Source organism: Corvus kubaryi, unplaced genomic scaffold, assembly GCF_017639235.1.
Source record: "Corvus kubaryi isolate FWS band 111438036 unplaced genomic scaffold, C.kubaryi_AGA036_p1.0 37385, whole genome shotgun sequence".
In the NCBI taxonomy this organism is placed as follows: domain Eukaryota; kingdom Metazoa; phylum Chordata; class Aves; order Passeriformes; family Corvidae; genus Corvus; species Corvus kubaryi.
This window is the reverse complement of record NW_024581127.1, coordinates 35,056,849-35,077,630: the sequence shown is the minus strand read 5'-3', so window position 1 is coordinate 35,077,630 and position 20,782 is coordinate 35,056,849. Positions and strand designations below refer to the sequence as shown.

Genomic DNA, 20,782 nt, shown 5'->3' with positions numbered 1-20,782 from the left:
CCCTCAGAACACCAAGCCGTGCAGGTTGTCCTTTCCCACCAAGTTCTGAGGCACTCTGGGGAATCCCTCAGTGTGCTTTGGCTCTGGGCGGAGTAACAGAATTTCTACTTTCATGGGAAGGATCCCACAAGTGTAAACAAATCCATCTCCTCCTGAAATGCACCGGGAGGCACAGATCGGCCTCATGGCACATTTTGGGAGAAGCAGGGAAAGGTTGAAGGATGAGTCAGCCTCCTGTTCCTGCAGTGAGTTTGCACACTGCGGGTCTCCACGGACTCTCTCCCTTGACTGGGAAACAGCACATCCATCCTGGGTCTGTGTGTATGGGATGTTGGGGCTTCCCACGGGGGTCTCAGCACTGGGATTTGTTCATAGGTATGTTGGAAGAGACTTTAAAAACTGTTTAGTCCCAACCTCTGCCATGGGCAGGGACACCTCCCACTATCCCAGGTTGCTCCAAGCCCCCCCCAACCTGGCCTCAGATACTTCCAGGGATGGGGCAGCCACAGCTTCCCTGGAAAACATGAGCCAGGGCCTCCCCACCCTCACAGGGAAGAATTCCTTCCTAATTTCCAATCTAAACCTTCCCTGCTTCATCTTAGGACCATTCCTCCTTGTCCTATCACTACATGCTCTTGCAAAAAAGTCCCTCTCCAGCTCTCCTGGAGCCCCTTTAGGCCCTGGAAGGGGCTCTGAGGTCTCCCTGGAGCCTTCTCTTCTCCAGGCTGGACATTGCCAGCTCTCCCAGCCCAGCTCCACATTCCCCTGTGTGTGCACATCCACACATCAGACCCAGCTGTGTGCCCGTGCCTCTGGCTCTCTGGACATTCGTGACTGGAGATGTGCCCTGGGGCAACTCTGTGCTTCAACCATTCCCTCCTCCACCACCTCTTCCCTTATTTTATTTTCCTTCTGTGGTATTAAAAGCATTTATTTGAGTGCTCAGTGCCTGCCCTGGCTCACTGAGAGGAGTTCTGATCCAGAGAGAGAAAGTGCAAGACAAACACTCCTCCACAAACCTTTGAAGTCTCCAGACCTATTTACGGCATTTCTCTAAGACCTTCTGCTCATCCAGGCCCTCTCCAGAGAGCAGGACCCACTCCAGCTGGGTGACCCAGCTCACCCAGTACATATTGGAAAGTCTAAATCTCCTCCTGTGCTGCTCTTGGCATTTTTTTGTTTGCTTCTCATAGTTCTCTTTGCCTCCTTCACCCAGCACAAGAACATCCCCAACTCCAGGAGAGAAGTGCAACCCCAAAGCCAGACTAACCCAGTGGGACCATGAGGGAGGGGCTCCAGGACACCTGATAAAACACTGGCCCAGGTTTTCATTCCAGGCAGAACCCCAAGAAAAGGAGATTTCTGGGTTTATCTGTCTGATTTATATTCCTTCAACCACTGTTTGAGGGCAGCCTCACCCCAAGGATGCTCAGTCTGTGAAGGTTTCTGGTGAGTGTGAGCTCAGCCTAAGGGATCTCACTCACCAAAATAATACCTAGTACGGCAGTTAACTGGTTTACCTGGCCCACCATCCAATCCAGGCCAGAAATACTCCAGATATGTTATGTCCAGAAAAAGCCCCAGGAGGGTGCTGGTAACAGGACAATCCCAAAGGCATTGCTGAAAAATTAAGGTTATGAAGGATTTGGATACGAGCAGCAATGAGAGGAGTTATCACAGGAGAGGAACATGGGACTTCACATGGTAGGAAATTTCATCCTTCCCAGTCATCACAGAGCTCTGTTTTTAAGAAGGGATGCTCTAGTGCCAAGCTGGGGGCCAATCCAGCAGGCTCAGGAGTGGGGATGGTTGGTCATGGTGTTTAAAGGCTTGGAAAAGCTTCAACTCTTCTCTTCCTCTGCCCTGAAGCAAGCAAAAGGCAACAGGTTATGCCAAGATAAAACTCACACTGAACATTCCACCAGCTCCAGTGACAACAGGCTAGAACATGGCACTGCTGAGCTGGGACAGGGACACCAGGGCTGGCAGCAGGGAAGGGACTGGGCAGAGGGGAAATATGGTGAATCTGCTGAGCCAGGAAAGCCATCCCTGCCCTGGCAGTGGGTGGAATCCAACATGGCTCTCCCACAAGGTCTGTTTTCTCCTTGATGATTCCTCAGCTGTGGTGGGTCCATGGAGGCAGCTGGTTGAACTGCCCAAAGAGGCCTCCCGGGCTCCTCCATGGCCCAAAAGCAGAGAAGCACAAAAAGCAGTCTCCTTAACTACTTCTGTATGGTTACCTGGGGACTCTCCTGGTCCCTGCATCTTCTCTTCTTCATCAAGTGGCCCCCCAGCAACCCAGACATCCCCCTGAGCAGCTCCTCTGCTGCCTTCTGTCGGCCTTCCTCTTACAAACATCACTGGTCTCAGGTCACAGCACCACTCGTTGATCTTAGCTGACCCTAAAGAGGATGCTCAGAGGGCTGGAGCACCTCTCCTATGAAAACAGGCTGGGAGAGTTGGGATTCTTCAGCCTGGAGAAGAGAAGGCTACAAGCTGCCCAGAGAACTGGTGGATGCCCCATCCCTGAAAGTGTCCAAGGCCAGGTTGGCTGGGATTCTGAGACACCTGGTCTAGTGGAAGATGTCCCTGCCCGTAGCAGGGGGCTGGGATGAGATGATGATGTTTAAGGTCCCTTCCAACCCAAACCTTTCCATGATTCTATGAATTCCTGCCAAGCAGGACATTAAAATGAAAAATAAACAACTAAACCCAGCAAACTAAACAATGGAGAAAGAAAGGGTATGAAAGGGAGAGGATTTTGTGGGCAGAAATTGTCATCAGTAAATTTACTTATGATCCTTTGACTGACCCTTGCTAAAAGGGTAGAAGACAAGTGTTGAATAAAACCAGCTGTGAACAGCAGCTCTGGCACATCTTCCTGGGTGTTTTTCTCCCAGGAATGCCCATTATGATCTTTCCCAGCATGTCCACAACTGGAATTCTGGTGCAAACACCTCTTTAATCCAGGGCTGTAGAGATTATTTAGTCCCAGTCCCAGGTTAATGGGCATCAAGAGCAAGCTGGTACCATCCAGAACTGCTGCCATCAAGCACAACTACCCAGAGAACTGGTGGCTGCCCCACCCCTGGAAGTGTTCAAAGCCAGGTTGGATGGGGCTTGGAGCAACTGGAATAGCGGAAGGTGTCCCTGCCCATGGCAGGGGTTTGGAATGAGATATCTTGAAAATCCTCTCCAACCCAACCCACTCTGATTCTGTGATCCTCATGGACTGGAACTGTTCATGGAGGCTGGAGTGTCTGGCATCTCCCTACACCAGGACAATCCTGCCTGTGGGTACATTCACATGCACAGCATCCCTGACTTTTGGCCTGGTTGCCTCACAGGGCACTAATTCTAAAGCCATGAAGCTCTGTGCACACTTGAACTGCTTCCTTGCCCTCCTGAACTCTGGGCTGGACACTTATGGAGGTCTAATGGCCAACCTGAACCTGTCCTGGTCATCCATCCCCATGGCACATGCCCTGCAACGCCTTTCCTCCACACCTCTACTTCTGACCAGAGTTGGTAGGAATGGGATTCTGTTGACAGTCTTGGTCACAAGTTTAGTTAAGTTATGGGAAGGGGATACGAAAACTAACCCTCAAGTTCATCCGGCAGGCACTTGGGATACAGACCTGCAATGAAATGCACACAGATCACTGGATAAAGCCTTCCATGAGGACGGGTTTAATCTGGGAGAGCAGATTAAACAGGGACATGTGGTGGAATCACCGTTCCCCTTGTCCTATCTTGGCCTCCAGTAGATCCTGAAGGAGAATCTCAGGGTAGGTCGTTTTCTGATCAGTCTTGGGGTCTTAACAAAAGCTGAGGGGCCAAAACCTTGCATCTTGGTCCTTCAGACTTCAGATTCAGGAGAAGAACCAGAAAAATAGTGTCAGCACCCCTGCTCCCAGCTGTTTCTCCTGTTTCAGCACCATACACTGAATTTTATCACCTTTCTCTGGTTTGGGCACCCTCAAAACAAATATACCCGAACTCTTGTCCTCAAAACAAACAAGTAGGGAAGTGTCAGCTTCCAAAACCCAAAATCCAGACTGGCAGAGACCAGGGTATCCCCCTCTTCATCCAGGCAAGGCGACAAAGCCAGAGACTTGCACCAGTAATTGCATTCCTGCCTCAGGACACAGGGAAGGATCAGACTCCTCAAAGTGCCCCAGAAACAGCGGGATAAAGCAGCCACGCTGACAGGGCAGCCGAGTTTCTTCGGGAAGCTGGAGCTGCAGCTTTCACAGCCTCCAGGTCCCTTCTTTACAGCTTCTAAACACCGGGCAGATCCCAAGTCAGTAACTGTTTGTTTAATGACACGGACCGCTCAAGACCTATCGAGAGCATTCAGCTTAATGAGGTGTGTGGCAATTATCGCTCTATTGAAACTCGAGCCAGGGAACACAAAGAAATATATTTAAACTCAACAGATCTGCAGTTCTGGTGTGCTAAAGGACGTCCTTTCCCAGCCTGGCTGTCTCACCGCGCTGAAGGATAAAAGATGGGATTTCAGTATCGGATTGTTGTCTGCAAGAAGAGAGTGTGCCAAAAGGAGATTCAGCGGCTGGAGGTGACATTGGCAGAGCCACTCCAGGGAAAAGCAGTTGCTGAGTCCTCTCCAGGATGCTTGCTGAGAATTCCAAACCAGTTTTCTAACCTGTTTATCCCGGGCTTGCTCCAGGACTGTCCTGGGGAACGAGGGACTTGCAGGAGATAGAATCAACACCCGTAGATGCTGTCAAAATTTCACTGATTGTAAGAATGGGAAGATATGGGAAAAGAGATGAAGCTACAGTGGTGTTGGCGATGCTCTGGAAGTGCCACCGAAACCGTGGAAAAAAACAAAAAACTCTCCAACAGCATTTTTAGTGTCGGAGAATCGAGGCATTACTTTGTTCTGGCCAGGATGTGCAACAGAAATCATTTCATCCACACATAGCTGGGTTGTGCAGAGAAAATCATTCAATTGCACAGGAATTTTAGTTGATTTTTCACATACTTATACAGTCAAAACTCATAGAAATTTATTGGTTCAATGCTCATTGGTCCCAAGTAGTGCAGTTCTTAGTATTTGGGTTCCTATTGGATACAGATTTCTTTGCCTCTGATGCTAATTAGGTTCCCATTCTTGGGTTCTTTTATCTCTCTTTTTCCAGACCAGGGGTCTCAGACCATGCCAGGGGTGATCTTTGGAGTTCTTTAATGGTGGTTTATGGTTGTCATCTTTTGTGTATCTTCTCTGCTACCCCCGTCCGTTGAGATGTTCAGCTCATCAGACCTCGCCTGGTGGAACAGTTCCCTGAAAAGAAACTTCAACTCCTTTCCCCCGGGGCAAAAGCGAACAAAATTGACTAAAGTTACATAAAAAATTTTAAACTTTGTATCATTTCCAACAGAAGGTTGGAAAGAACCCTAAAGATTGATGCATTCCAACCCCCTGCCACAGACAGGGACACCTTCCTCTAGGCCAGGTTGCTCAGGGTCCCATCCATCCTGGCCTTGAGCACTTCCAGGGATGGGGAGTCCACAACTTCTCTGGGAAATAAGTGCATTTAGTGCTAAATAAGAGCATTTAGTGCTGAAAATGACACAGAGCCCTTCTCCCCCCCTGGATCTGCTGAATCTCGCAGGCAGCTTGGCTAGACATCGTCTCTGCTAAGTCCTGGCTCTACCCAAAGTCTTTTGCACCTGGATAGAGGAAGCCAGCAGCGAAAAGGGGAGAAGTCCCTTTAAAGGAAACCTGAAGGAATCCCAGAGCTCTATCAGCTGTGAGAGTTGGGATCCACCAGGTCGGAGCTCAGTGCCAAGGAAATCCGGAGAGTTAAGGCGCCGCACAGGTGAATCAAACAGCTAAAAATCTCCATGGATCCAGTTCCTCTTACAGAAAATATTTTCCATTTTTCAGCCTGCTCCCATTACCTAAATACATCAGATATTCAGGATGGGTGGTGAAAAGGGCCAGATATTTGGGATAAGTGGTGAAAACGGACAGGAATCCCTCTGTGCACCTTCCCTTTGAAGTGTCAGCACCATCACCCTCATTTTCTGCAGTTGTAGATGGAAAACTACTCTGGAGATGTGATGATTTTGACTCTGGTGTTGGTGTTTCCCTGCACCTTAATTTCACTTTGTACTCCCATATAAAACATTTTGCGGTGACTGCTACGGAACCTGAATACGACAGGATGTTAAAAAATTGAAAATTAAAAAAAAGAGAGAGAGAAAAAAAGGGCAAACTGAAAAGCTGAGCCTTTCACCGGGCTGCCACTCATTAAATTACCCGTAAAAGTCCCCGTCGCAATAATGGGAGTAGCTGCCTGTGAAACTCCCCCGGCAACCGGATGTAAATTCCACCTTTGGTCTCCCTGCAACAACGACAGCGCATTGAGCCGGTAATTGCTGATGTTTCTGCGTTGTGATCATGTCCACAAGCTGTTGGGTTCACAGTGGAACTGATCGCTTTGCTCTGCTCGTTTTTCTCCACCCCGTCTCCGTACAGACACACGCGGGGCTGGATTTAGTGCTGAAAGCAGCCGGTACACGGGGAATTTCTGCCCTGGCACTTCACAGTGCTGCTGCGTGCTCACAGCACTCCAGCACTCCTGTGCTCATGCCTAATTCTCCCTGGGGTCCCGTGATGGGATGGACGTGTGGGAATGCTTCCAACTGCACCAGGGGAGCTGTGGGCTGGACATTAAGAAGGCTTTGTTTACTGAGAGGGTGGCCAAAAATCAGAACAGGTTTTTTAGAGAGGTGGTCGATGTCCCATCCCTATCAGTGCTTAAGAAGTATTTGGACAATGCCCTTATTTAAACTTTTGGTCAGGCAGTGGGACTAGATAATCATTGCAGGTCTTTTCCAACTGAAAATACTCCTATTCTATTCCATTCCATTCCATTCCATTCCATCTGCAAGGTCTTTGACAATCCTAGAGGAGAACAGTGGGGCAGGCAGGGCTCATGCAGGTCAGAAAGATCTGAGTGTTTAAACTGAGCCAGAACACCCCGTTCCAGCGCCCAGGGAGGAGCTCCCCACATTTGCCTCATCCATAAGCACCCTGTGACCACAGGCAAGAGGGACATTCCTGCCAGGAGCTGCCCATATGGGTGCAGTGGGGATTCGCTGCAGGTGACAAGGTGACCTCTTTGCCACATGCCAGGCTCTGTTCAACCTCCTCCTCCTCCTCCAGGAACTGGGAAGGAGTATCAGGTCTTGTCAGCTGCTGAAATTTGGACTAAAGCTGGGGGGGATGTCAGGTGAAATCTCCAATGATTTCAGCAGTTTACACAGGAAAATTTTACACATGAGCAGAAATCAGTGCTTCCTTGCCCCGTGTTTTGCTGTTGATCTCTCACCCCATACAACCTCCGCTCTCAGGGATGTCCAGATCAGACAACAGGGACAAACACAGGTGGAGAAGCGAGGAGCTGGAACGCTGCACACCTTCCAGAGAGGCAGTGAAAATGCACTCACCCAAATCCCTTTGCTGTTTCATTGGCAAATCCAAACCCGAGGCCAAACCAAAGCCAAACACCTCTGTCTGCAAGCTCAGCTGCTCAGGCCTGGGGGATTCTTGCTGGAGGAAGAGCGAGTGTGTCATAAAGAGCTGAAGATGTCAAGGAGAGGTTTGAGATCTGCCCCTGGGCAATTACTCACAGCTCTTTATCAATCTCTGGAGCTTTCATGGCCACTAAAGCCTATCTCAAACATAGTAATGACTTATCAGGTTATCTCTGCCCTGGGAGAGATTGGAGATTCGAGGTGAGGGGAGCTGTGCCACCCAAGATGATTTCTGCAGCAGGGAGGGTGGGAATTGATTCATTTCTGTGCCTCTGGTTCCTCTTCCACACCATGGACCCCATTCAGGAGCCACTCAGCCACAAATCCAGGCAGAAGCTCAGCCCTCCTGAGGAGACCAAAGCATGTTTTTACCAAAGAGCTGTCCAAAAATGAAGTGAAACTTCCCAACAACAAGAGAGGTTTGGAGGGTGCATCCTGCAGTGAGAGATTTATGGAGTCCAGCTTACTTAATGCAGCAGAGGTTAAGAAGGAATTTGTTCTTGGGCCTCTCCAAACAGAGATCAGACACTCTGAGACATCTTGATCAAGGTTACAGAGGTGGAAAAGCATCTAAAAGTGGAAGATGAAACACCACGAACAAAACAGAAATGATGAGCATGTGTGAGGAAGGGGGATTTGATTTTGTTCAGAGCAATGAGGATGGCAAAAGAAGGGAAAATTTAGCAGGAAAGGCAGGAAAAATCCTCAGCGTTTCAGTCTAGCATTATAAAAACCCCTCCAGCCCTGGAGCCACCTGATTTATCATGAAACAAATAATATATTTTGGGGACACTTTTAGCCTTGATTTACAGTCAGCATCCTGGATCCCCCTAAGATGGGAACAAGAAGAGCAAAAGGACCAGAGAATGATGTTTGCCTCTTTGGGCCACCGAAATGTGACAGCACTGCAATGGCCTTCCAGGAACAGCTCACGTGGAGACAAGACTAATTAGACATTCATTAAGTGCCTAACTCAGCACAGCACTTAAGCACACATTTAACCTTCTCTCATTACAGGGTCACATCGTCATCCCTTTTAAAGCTCCAGCTCCGATTACAGAAGCCAGCTGACATTTGGGAGGGTCACAAGCATTTTCAGACCCCGAAGAACCAATACCCAGCACTTCAGGAGGTTTTCCCTTCTTCAGTCTCCTGCTCTTGCACCACAAACTTATTCAAGAAATACCAATTTGCATACCAAAAACAGGATTTACATCTAAACACAGGCACCTACAAACAAACCTCTGCCTTCTTCCCACATTCCCTGAGTCAGCCAAGGGAGATCTGATAGCGGCCAGTTATCAACAGTTCCCCTGTTGAATTGTCTTCTCCTGGAAAACAATCCCAGTTCAAGCCTCCCTGGAGTAGCAGCTGGAGGCAGCTGCCCAAGATTTCAAAGCATGTCCTGCTGATCACCAGGACAAGCTCCATGTGCAGGAAGACCAAAATATCTGAGGGATAACCTGAGGGATTCTTCTGCAACCCACCACTGCCTGCTGTACCCTCTGAAATATCTGTGTGGGACAGTGAGCACAAAGAGCGTCTCACTAAACCTGGGAAGCAAATTTGGAGCAGTTTCTCCTTCCTCCAGACACTGAAGAACAGGTGCTGCAGATAAGACAGGGTCACTTTGGCAGAGTTTCTTTGGGAAGTCCCTCAATAAATGGTCATCAATTTCCCTGTGCACCCGAACCAGGTGTAAACTCACTGGCCATGAGTGCAAACAGTCTGTCAGTTATGTTTTCTTGAGTGTCCCTGTAGTTCTGGAGCTCTTGTTGTCCCTATAGTTCTGGATCCTCTTGGAGCGAAGCTTTTCACAGGGATCTCACCCACAGACCGTGAGCCAAAGCACAGCTGTGTCCAAGGCAACACCTCGTTGTAGATTTGCACCCATCCATTCGCTTTGGAAATACCCAAGGAATAAAAAGGCACATTAGGGAAAGTCAAGTTTCATATTTCAGGATGGTATCTGGGTATCTGGCAATTCAAAGGGTGGTTTGAGTTGGAAGGGACCTCAAAGATCATCTCATTCCAACCCCTGCCATGGAATTCCAAATTCCTTTTTGTGCCTTTAAAGTCATCAGAGTAGATTAGTACAACTCACACATGCCCACTTGTTCCAAGATGAAAGTGTTAAGACAGGCCCAGAAACAACAAATGACTCAGAAAGCAGCAGGGAGGGAAAAATAGCGATGATAATCAAAAAAAAATAAAAAGGCTTGTTGGAAAAAAACCCGCTACAAATACAATCAGAACAGCAACGAGTGCAATAACCAGCATCAGCACTTGGAAATCAGGAACCCTATCAAAATATTCCACCCACAAAATGCTGTTAAGGGATTGCTGACTCCCTGTCCAAATTGGATCTCGCCTCCATCTTCCTGATCAAGCCTTTGCATAAATCAAAACAGACACAGTGACAGACAGAGCAGCACATGGAGAGCCCGGGCACCCTGCAAGCATCGTTGCTGTGTGGATGGCATCCCACCAGCACAGACGATAATTCCCTGTCTTCAATATGGAGCAGATGTGAGCAGCCAGCAGAAAAATTATCTCCACTCTACAAATATTTGACACCCAAAAAGGATTTTGATTCAGCCACCCTTGAGCCTCTTTCATATTTACTTTGTGGGAACATTCGGGCACTCGAGCTGGACTAGGAGAGATCCCTACAAAAGCCAATATTAAGCTTGAATGCTTCAGGATTTGCTGAAAATCTTATTTCAAATTTCACCTTTGGTTGCAGTGAGAAAGGTCATACTGCTTGGGTGGAATGCATAAATCACCCAATCAGCAAATTCCAGGCATGACACATGACTGAACTCCGAGGAGGCTCCTCACGAGCTGTTCACACAGGAGAAAAGGGCATTGCAAAAAAAAAACCAAAAAAACTAAACCCAAATCTGGGGAGTCTTGTGTTTGTGGCCAGGGAGGGAGGCACGGCTGAAGAACTAATTTGCAGGATTTATGGCTCGGCTGTGCCTTCATGTATTGATTCACAGATCAGTGAGGAACAAAATCTCCTGCAAAATACACTGACGAAAGCATGAGTACCTGATCATATCCTAATCTCTCAGCTAATGCCAGGTGCAGGCTGCAGGAAAATCACTCTGCACAGCCTGGATCTGTGCCCAGCCACCTCCTTCCTACTGCAAGCTAATCTGGCCTCTTCCCCTCAACCCTGAGAAATTCCACCCTCAGTTGGGGTGGAAAAGTCAGGAAGGATCCCCAAATTTGTGACCCAGACAGATGTCAACTTTCTGCTGGTGGCAGAGGACATTTCAGTCCAGCACCTGAAGAAGATGAGATCTTGGGGTGAGGGTCAGCTGTGGGTCTGAGGCTCACGGAACTGGAAGCTCCATTCCCTGCCACCTGGATTCCTATTTAGCATCACACCTCTGCTTTACGTAACCTGCATCCTGGCAGGTGGGGTGGGAGCTGAGAATAAACACCCCAGAGCAGACCTGACACAGGTAGTGAGAAAAAAGCTTCACTTTCCGACCCCCCGAGTCCCTTCTGTCTGCTTTTTCCCTGGCTGTGTCAGGTCTCTGGAAGGAGCACTTCCCTCCCCAGACCAAGATCAGACCTCAGGACCATCCCACCTTGATTCACAGACCTTTTTCTCATGCCTCTCCCACCTCCCCGTCCCTTCCCAGCCCACACCATACTCAAGACCTCAATCAAAACCCAGTGACATGTCTGAGGAACAAGCCACAGCAAAGGCACCAAGCAATCCCCTGGAAGCAGCGTGGTGAGTTTTCTTCCTGAAAGCCTCCAGAAGGAAAACGAAGCTGAGAACAAAACGAGAGTGCCTTCTGTTGCCATCCCTGCGAAACAGACCCAGGAATTAAGTTTTCCCTAGAAATTAAAGTGGTTGATAGGGCTGCTGAGAGCAGCCTGCCTCGGGAGGTACCTTGGATCCTGCCTTTTCTAGGACATCTGTAATTATGTTGGAAAACTGCTCAGCCTCAGGTAAGAAGCTCCCCCTCAGCAGCTCGGAGGCTGCAGGAGTAAAACAAGCAATGAACAAACCCCGAGGATGAACAAAACAACTTGGGGAGTATTTAGGGGCAGCTGATTTTCAATTCCAGTCGCAGGCTCATAAAGAGCCTTGGAGGGTTCTCTGACCTGCCTGTTGATTGGGAAATGAGGTTTCCATGCCAGGCATCCACAGATACGGACACAGAGGTGACGGGGACAGTGTGAGACCTGTGAGAGGAGAGCCCAACCAGCCCTCCCTCCCCAGCACCCCCCGGCCACCCTCCACTCACCCGGGAACTCCGCTCCATTGCTGTCCTTAGGGCTGCTCACGCAGTTCTCCAGGTAAATTCCATCCTTGTAGCAATCTTCCTTCTTCCTGGTGAACCCCAGGATCTCGCTGGCCTGATCCAGGACCTCCCCTCCCGAGCAGGAGCACGGGGTCTGCATGATGCCACATGGGTGGGAGCTGCTGCTGATGGCCAAGCAGGCATCCAGCCACTTGCAGAGCATCTGGCAGGCGGCTTTGCTGGGGTTCCTGTTGCCCACCACCAGATATTCCACCGAGAAGTCCCTCTCCTGAGCCTTGGTGGGCTTCCACCGCATGGGCCAGGTGTCCACGCCCGGCGGGGCCGTCTGCTTCATCTGCAGGAATTGTTTGTTGGACTGGAGGAAGGCAAAGCGGGTGGAGCCATCGCAGAGCTTCAACACATCGTCAAAGCTCTCCATGCCCAGGTAGGTGCGGGTGGACTCCAGGAAGGAGTCGAACTGGTAGGTGCGGATGTGCTGGTGGTCACATACGCCGGAGGGTTTGAGGATCTTCATGTACAAAGTGTACCTGCGAGGGTCGGGGTTCTGGATAATCCAAGAGCAGAGAGAGGAGTTCAGTGGGAAGACGGCGAAGGAGGAGAAATACCCAAAGAATTTCCCTTGGACCAAAGTGGTGCAGGGAGTTTGGGCCAGGTCCAGAGCGACCACGGTCCACACAAAGTAGAGTGGCGATACCAAAAGCAGGTTCAGGGCGGATCCAATGCTCCTCATCCTAGGTCTCTGGTCCTCTGGAACTCAAAGTAAATGTCAAGCAGGTGCCAGATCCTGGACATAACAGGGACCAGCTTAGAGGAAAAGCAGAGTTTAAGAGGCTCTGGATCTGAAATCAAGCCGATCCTCCCATGTCTGGATTTGAGCTCCCTCCTGTGGCCATAAACAACACCTGGAAAAAACAGAGAAGGGAAGGAGGAGGGGAGAGAAAGAGAAGAGATTTGGGATTTGGGGTTTTTGGCGGTGTTTTGTTGTTGTTGTTTTTATTAACCCTTCACAAGGCTGAGAACCCACACAGCACTCCCAGTCCCAGCACTTCTCACGGGGGGAAGATGCAGCCCCACATCACCATTCCCACACTTGGTTTGGGGGTGATCCCATCCTTGGGGTGTCCTAACCCCCAGGAGGGGCCCAACTGTGACTGACCCGGGGTGAACACAGCTGTGACCTGCTGTCCTTCCCAGTGCCCTCTGCCCATGCAGATCCCTCTGCTGAGCCAGCAGAGCCTTGGCTGTGAATTTTAACCATCTCCCCAAAGAAAACAGGATTGGTCTCTGGGTTAGGGAGTCTCCAGCTCTCTCCATCCCAAGTGAGCCAGGATGCTGGTTCAACTCAGATTTCAGGCTGCACCTGGGGAGGGTGGGCTGGAGGTCAGCATGGCCAGCTAGGCTCTGCCTCCTCTCTTCCCTCTGCCAGCAGTTGGTTTTTAGCTTCTTTATGTCTCTCCTTTTCTCTCTCCTTTCCACCAAAGCAGTGCAGGGAAGGGAACTGTTGTTCAGGAACCCAGCACTGGTGTAACCCTGAGGCCAGGCAGAATAATGGATGGAGCTGTACGCCCAGCACACAAGCAAAAAAGGGCCAAAGAGGCAGATTTTATGTCTTCCCACACCAGGCAGCCACCCCTCCTTCCACCCCTGAGTGCAGGACACCCCAAAGCCTGTGGTGCTGTAGCCAGGCTCAGAGCATCTGCAGAGAGTGAGAGCCCTCTGTGCCAGTCCCAGGGCCTCCTTCAGCCCCCAAAACCCTTCATCCAGAGTAGAATCCACCCTGCAATACCCTAAGGACGCATTCCCTGCAACCCTCTCTAGCCCAGATTCCTCCTTCAGCCCAGAGCCCTGTTCCCCCTCCATGACAAAGAGGATCCTCTGCACTCGTGTAAATCTCCCTCTTTCTTACCCCAACAAAAGACTCTCCTACATCCCCTTCCCTCCATCTCCTCTCTTTGCAGGAGAGAAGAGAGAAAGGAAAACAGGATCAGTAGCAGGACTTTCCTCATCATGGACTCCCATCCGTGTCCACCCCCAGGTTTGGGGACGGGCACTGATAACAGCTGCAGGAGGGGCAGACCCCCAGAGAGTAGGGCAGGATTTCTCCACTGCTGATGACACAGCCATGGGGCCTTTTCCTTCCCACTTTCCAACCTTTTTCCCTTCCTCCCCTCTCAGCTCACCCCAGGTAGAGAAAATCAGGAGTTTCCTCTTGGGTGAGGCTTGCCCTGCCCCTGCAGCACTCGCTGCCTCCAAAACAGCGCTGCCGTCCCATTTCCAAAGGACAAAGGGGAACCTGGGAGGAAGATTTCCTCCTATCAAGTCAGAAAACTGCCGTGATTTCAGGAGACTTCGCAGTTCATAGTGAAGCAGGTGCTCAAGGCCCCTGCATTGAAATGCAAACAGCCCAGTTCCTGAGGGGCAAACATTACCCTGGGCTGCAACCCACAAATAATTCCGATGTGTTTCCCCATGATTAGGGTGGCACTGCGAGGAAGGAATTAGGGTGAAAGTCTATGGAGAGGGGCATCTACATCCAGGGGAGAGGGAAAACATGTCTTCATTGCACCTCCAGCCCCCATGTCCCCACTGCTGTCCCCACTGCTGCCATCTCCCACCCCATGCCAGGCTCTGCCTTCCCAGACTGCAAACAGAGGGACCTTCCACCACAGCCGTACAAATTCCCAGCAAATCCACAGTCCAGGCAGCCAAACCCAGCCCCAGGAGAGACTGAAAAATAGGAGATGAGAAGCCCACAGACCATCCTGTGCATCTGGGAAGAGATGAGAAGCTAAATGCACCTCCACGTTCACTCAGGTTCTCTCCCTGCTCTATATCAAAGAGTTGTCTCTGCATCTTCTTTCTCCTGCCAAAACCTTTTCTTTTGGGCAGGAAAGGGTTGGGGAACTCAAAAGTCAGACCTGCTATTTGCAAACTGTGTTTCATCCCAGATTCAAATCACTGCAGCCCCTGCCAGCAGGTTCCTGAGTGTGTGTTAGACCTGACACTAATCAGCATGGAGTCCAAATGCATTTGGACTTAAATTTTTTACAAGTCAGATCCCCACTCCTGGCTGCTTTGCAGTCTACAAAGCTTGACAGTGCAAATCTCCCCTTGCCAGGCTCCTGCCTGCCTCTGGAGCCAGAATTCAGGAGTGAAAAGGGGATGCAAACCTGGTCTTGCTTGCAAAGAATAGAACAGGGATCTACCAAACATCTTATAAATTTCCTGATTAGCAGGAGGGGCTGCCTAAATAGGACTGTGAATGCCCTAAATATCAGATTTGGGAGCTGAAAGGCTCTTGCTTTAGCTGACCCTCTGAAAGGGGCCACTGGGTCTCTTAGGACAGTGCTGGAACAGCTCATTCTGTTTGCAAATCCAAAGTCTACCTGACCTTGACCCTGATGAGCGAGCCAGGGATCACAGAATTACGGAATATATTGAGTCAGAAGGGACCCACAAGGATCACAGAATCACAGAGTGGGTTGGGTTGGAAGGGACCTTAAAGATCATTTTGTCCAAAGCGCTGCCACAGGCAGGGACACCTCCCATTATCCCAGGTTGCTCCAAGCCCTGTCCAACCTGGCCTTGAACTCTTCCAGGGATGGGGAATCCGGAATCTCTCTGAACAACCTGTGCCAAGGCCTCCCCACCCTCCGAGTAAAGAATTTCTTCCTGATACCCCATCTAAACCTGCCCTCTGCTAGTGGGAAGCCAATTCCCCTTATTCTGTCACTCCCTGCTCTTGTAAATAATATCTCCATCTTTCTTGTCATCTTAACCTCTGGTCCAGACCAGAAACTTGCCTTTCCTGGTTGGAAGCAGGAGCTAGCAGTGCCTCCATAGCAACCAGATGATGAGGAGACAGGGTTTGTTTTGAAATCCAGTTCCTAATGGTGACTTCAGTGCCTGGGATTCAGCCCAGGCCTCCTGCTCTCCACAAACTCAATTTTTCTCACACTGACCACAGACCTGCTTCTGTCTGAGGATGTGGTGAGCACAAAACAAATGCCCCCTCATTACCCCTGTCAGGGAAAAGCACCGTAAAAGCCAACAAACTTTAACCAGACCTGTTATGGTTGTCAGGTCTCACAATTGATTTCCCCTCAGTGCAGTCACATCTGGCAGGTTTCCCCATAAAGAGCATAAACATTTTTTTTTCCTCTTTCAACTAATCCCTGCTGAAGTGGGAATCTTTACTCAGAGCAGGAGTGGATGGGCAAAACCCCCTCCACACCTGGATCTTTGGCTCGACAGGTGTTGGACCTGGCAGGGAGGGAAGATGCAACAGGTACCTGAGTGGCTGCTTGATTTCAGCAGAGATCCATCTCCTACACTTCCATCCCCAAAAAAATCCCAAGGGGGACATATAACCAGAGGCTACAGCCTGCAGCTGGGGAAGTTATTGAAGGAGTGAAAAAACAGATTATTGCAGTGTTGGAGGTCACATTCATATGGCACACAGTCAATTTTGCCCACATTCCCATGGTTTTTGCCACAGTCAGTGTCCAGGTAGCCTGGCTGTTCCTGGAATTTTGAGTGATGGAAGACATCCCTGCCTGGTCCCATCCTTTGGCTCCAACTTGGAGCACACAACACTTCCCCTCCCCTTTCCTTCCATCTCTGCCTGGGAGGTGGGTCTGGCAGAGCAAAGCCTGGGGACAGCTGGTGACATTGGAACACCTTGGGCTTGTTTCTCAAGGACAAACCAAAGGACAAAATTATTGTTGCCCTTGTGTGTGTGTGTGCCCTTGGCAAAAATGGTTTTTCATCCCAAGAAACTCACAGAACGAGACCGAAAAGTTTGGTCTGAATGGTCCTTTTGCCTTGGTCACCTTGTGCAGCTGTCAGAGGTGACAAGGAAGGGGATTATGAAGAGCTGTGAGCCACCAGCGAGGCTCCTGCACCCTCACACAACTCAGAACTGCCCTCACGATTTTTTCTACCTCCTTGCTGAGCGTTTGCCATCCCACTCTGGCACCCACTGGATCAGAAACACAACCTGGGACAGCCCTTCACAGCTCAGATCAAAACCAGGCAAGGACTAAATCACAGGTTACATCTGGGCTGCCCAGGGGATTTAGGCATCCAGTTTGCACTGGTCCCAGTGAATTTTGGAACCCAAGGGGTGTAGGCATACAGTTTGCACTGATCCCAGTGAATTTTGGAGCCTGCCAGCCACAGAATCATCGAATCAGTAAGGCTGGAAAAGATCTCCAAGGTTACTAAGTCCAAGCTTTGACCAGACACCACCATGGTGGGCCCTGTCTTGCCGCGGGAATGATCCAGGTCTGAGGCTGGATTTTGCCACCACTCTCGTTGTTCCTGCTTGATTTCTGCACAAATTCTGCCCACCCACAGCCACTCTGGGGAGTCAGGCAGTGTGGGATGTGTGAGCAGGGATCAGGGCATCCCTGATTTTACCCACAACTGCCTTCACCCTCTGCCTGAATAGCCCCACAAGCCGATTCACCCCATCCCAACAAGATCTCCCTGATGGACACCTCCAAACTGGCGTGTCCAGCTCTGCAGCTGTGCCCAGCCCAGGGATTTCAGCTCTGCCTGGGCAGGAGGAGCCTGTGGGATGCCGGCAGTGCTGCCATGTCCTGCTTTCCAAAGTCCCTGCATGGCACAGTCCTCCCACGAGGGAAGGGTGACATCGCTGGTGGAGCAGCCACCACCTTCCCTGGCTGTGCTGGTGGCACTCCTGGAGCAGCAGCCTGGATGTGGCCAATGGAGGGCACTCTTAGACATGCACACAAACACACACACACACAAACACTCCATGGAAAAAGAAAGAAAAAAACGGGGAAAAAAATGAAGATGACTGCAGAAAGGGCATCCTTGCCCACTGCTGCCTGTAGGACCATTCCCAACACCTGCTCCCTGATCTGTTCCCACCGGTCCAGCAGTTCCAGCTCCCCTTTCTCTGCCCACTGGCTCCAGATGTGCTACTGTCCAAGATTTACTTCCCTCTGCTTTTCCTTCTCCTGACTTTGGTGCACGGCTGACATCCCAGCAGGCTGAAAACAACTCTCATCAAGCGAATCCTCCTTTCCTGGGGCTTCCCATTTCCCTGTAAGAAGGTCCCCAGACATCACACTAAATATCCCTTTTGCCTGAGGCAGAAAAATGCCTGGCCCTGAAAAGCTCGTCCCTTGCCACTCTGAGGAAACACAGGGAAGGAGTTTGTTCTGTCCTTATTCACGAGGAACTGTTAGCAGGGGAAAAAAAAAAAAGCTGCAACAGCTTGGAAATTTTGTTTTTGCGAGGGAGCAAAGCAGAGTGGAAATGCCTGGAAAAACACGGTGGCATCTGTGAGCTGACAGCACAGAGAGGAGTCAAGAAGGGCTCAGACCTGGGTGTTGCTCAGCTGCAATGGCTCTGCTGGGCTGCTGGGCTGCAGGGAGAGGAGTTTATCCTGGAAGGCACCCAGGGAGCTTGGTCAGGTCCTGGAGCAGCACCTCTACCATAAAATCAGTGCTCAAAATCAGGGTTTTTCCTTATTGTTATTTTTTATGGTTCATTTTCCATCCCTGGAAGTGTTCAAGGCCAGGTCAGAGGGCTTTGAGCAAGGGACAGGTGTCCCTGCCCATGGCAGAGGGGGTGGAATTAGATGATATTTAAGGTCCCTTCCAACCCAAACAACTCCATGATTTTCCTAACACAGATTCCTGCACCGATCCCTCACATCCTGGAATATTTTCTCCATCACTGCAGAGACTGATGTGCTACCCCCTGCCTCTCTCTGAGTCTCCTGAGTGCAGAGAAAGCCAAATTTCACCTGTCTGCTGTGCTAATAAATTCTATATGTACACACACCAGCATCCTTCATCCCAAATTTCTCCCAGCTCCAAGTGGGAAATGCACTCGCCTTAGGGGTGGACCCCAGCAGATGTGGAACAGCCTGCAGGAACAGCATTAACAGGGTGGGGAATGTTTGATTCTGTGATGGGAACTGGCTTGTGGGGCAGGATCCTGATCCTATTTCAACTGTCAAAGGCTGCAAGAGGGGATTTGGGGAAAGGGAGGGCTGGGAAATGGGAAATATCAGGGAATGGATCATCCTGGGGCTCCCCAAGGGGCTTTCAACCACAATGAGGAAACTCCAAAGCCCCTGAGCTTTGGTTGAACCCATGCATCTGTGATCTCCTTCAGCATTGGCCAGATGGGGAGACACAGTCAGGGGGAGCCAGAGGCCAGATTTGAATCCTGGCTCCAGGATTTGTGCACACTGTCACTGAAGCATCTCTGCCAATTCATGCTTCAGCTTTCCCACCTGAAAAGATGGATGTGAGAAGAATCTTCTGCTTTCCTTTAGAGCTCCATGATCTGAAGATTTCCAGCTGAGTGCTGGAGATGATGATTCATTTCCAACCAGCCAGGATTTCATCCCAAAAAGAGATTAATTTAAAGACTAAGCATCCCCTTATCTCAATCCACATCTATTTTTGTCCTCAACTTTCCTCTACATGGGTGCAAATCTTTTGGCATTGTCTGTTAGGAGCCCTGACTGGACTTGGAGTTTCTCAAGGACTTTATAGGGCTGGCTTTGATGTCCTTGCACAGCAAAGTCAAGGAGCACGTGGGGGTTCTTGGCAGAAGGTTATTGATGGAGGTCATAATGTTACACCTTACCCTGCCACAGTTTAAGGAAAGCAGATTTAAATCCCAGTTTGAATGGGATTACAGCAAGCCTGTTATGAGTTCCCAGGCATTTCCTCATTCCCAGGGGAATACACAATGCTTCTGATCCTGGTAAGATCAGTCTTTCCTCCATGCCAGCATCACCCATGATCCCTGACTGGCCCCACTCCCACCCATCCCCATCCCCACCAAGAAATATCATGGATTCTACACCAGCAAATCCTAGAAAAATCCCGTTTTCCCTGCTGCCTTGTTCCTGACTGACAGTGCTCCCAGCCAACCCTTTGGGGTCTTTTTCCCTACATTACCACCCTGCTCCTGGTTGTGAGGGTTACACAAGAGGGCCTCTGAGGGCAAGGTCATCCTAATGAGTGAACAGGAATGCTTCCATCGTTGCTCATTTGAGCTGGGAACAGGGATGGGATTGATTGGGAAACCGTCTGGAGGTTAAAAGCACTGGCATTAGCTGGGGAGATAAGTGGGAGCCCCCCGGGGATAGGGGGTATTTAGGGAGGGGCTTTGTGTGCATGGTGAAGCTCAGGCTTGCACAGGGACATGTGCAGAGGGATGTTTGGCAAAGCTAAAATTGGGCTTTGGGATTCATGGGGTGCATGTCCTGACACTGCTCATTTCTGTGTCCCACATAAATCACATCCTCAGGCTCATTCTCTGGCCCCTGAGGACAAGAGCCCAGACACAGCTCCTGCTCCTGTGGCTAAACTGCCTGTTCCCAAAGCAGAACAGCCTTCCACAGGGCTTAATGTTCGCTCCTGAGCTGTACCCAGGCATGGTCTGGGGTGGGGATTGTTGGCTGGGGTAAAAACGTCACCAGCAAGCGTCCTGAGATGTGTAAGCAGTGATGGGAAAATGTTTCAGGCCATATTTTAGGAAGAAATTCCTCCCTGTGAGAGTGGGGAGGCCCTGGCACAGGCTGCCCAGAGAAGCTGTGGCTGCCCCATCCCTGGAAGTGTCCAAGGCCAGGTTGGATGGGATTTGGAGCAACCTGGGATAGTGGAAGATGTCCCTGTCCATGACAGGGGGTGGGACTGATGATCTTTGAGGTCCCTTCCAACTCAAGCCTTTCACAATTTGATGATTCCAGATCCTGGCTCTCTGGAGTCACTGATGCAGAGATGGCTACAGAGGACAAAGGAAAAGGAGGTGCCTTGGCCAAGAAACTTGGATCTCTGCTCCTGTCCCACCTGTCCACACATCTGGGATGGAATAACAGCTGGATTTGGAACTTCTCGCGCCCCATGGCACCTCGGAGCTGGGCTGCC

General features: G+C 50.2%; 1 protein-coding gene across 14 annotated transcripts in view; it reads right to left on the bottom strand.

Moving 5' to 3' along the window:
- ADGRB1 (adhesion G protein-coupled receptor B1) overlaps nucleotides 1-20,782 on the bottom strand; it is a 281,192-nt gene that overhangs the window by 189,171 nt on the left and 71,239 nt on the right. For all 14 annotated transcript variants that reach the window (XM_042035706.1, XM_042035708.1, XM_042035709.1 and 11 more), the window contains one exon: nucleotides 11,841-12,760. In XM_042035706.1, the coding sequence (XP_041891640.1) occupies nucleotides 11,841-12,588 (748 nt within the window). In that variant the 5' untranslated portion in view covers nucleotides 12,589-12,760. The remainder of the gene's footprint in view (nucleotides 1-11,840; nucleotides 12,761-20,782) is intronic.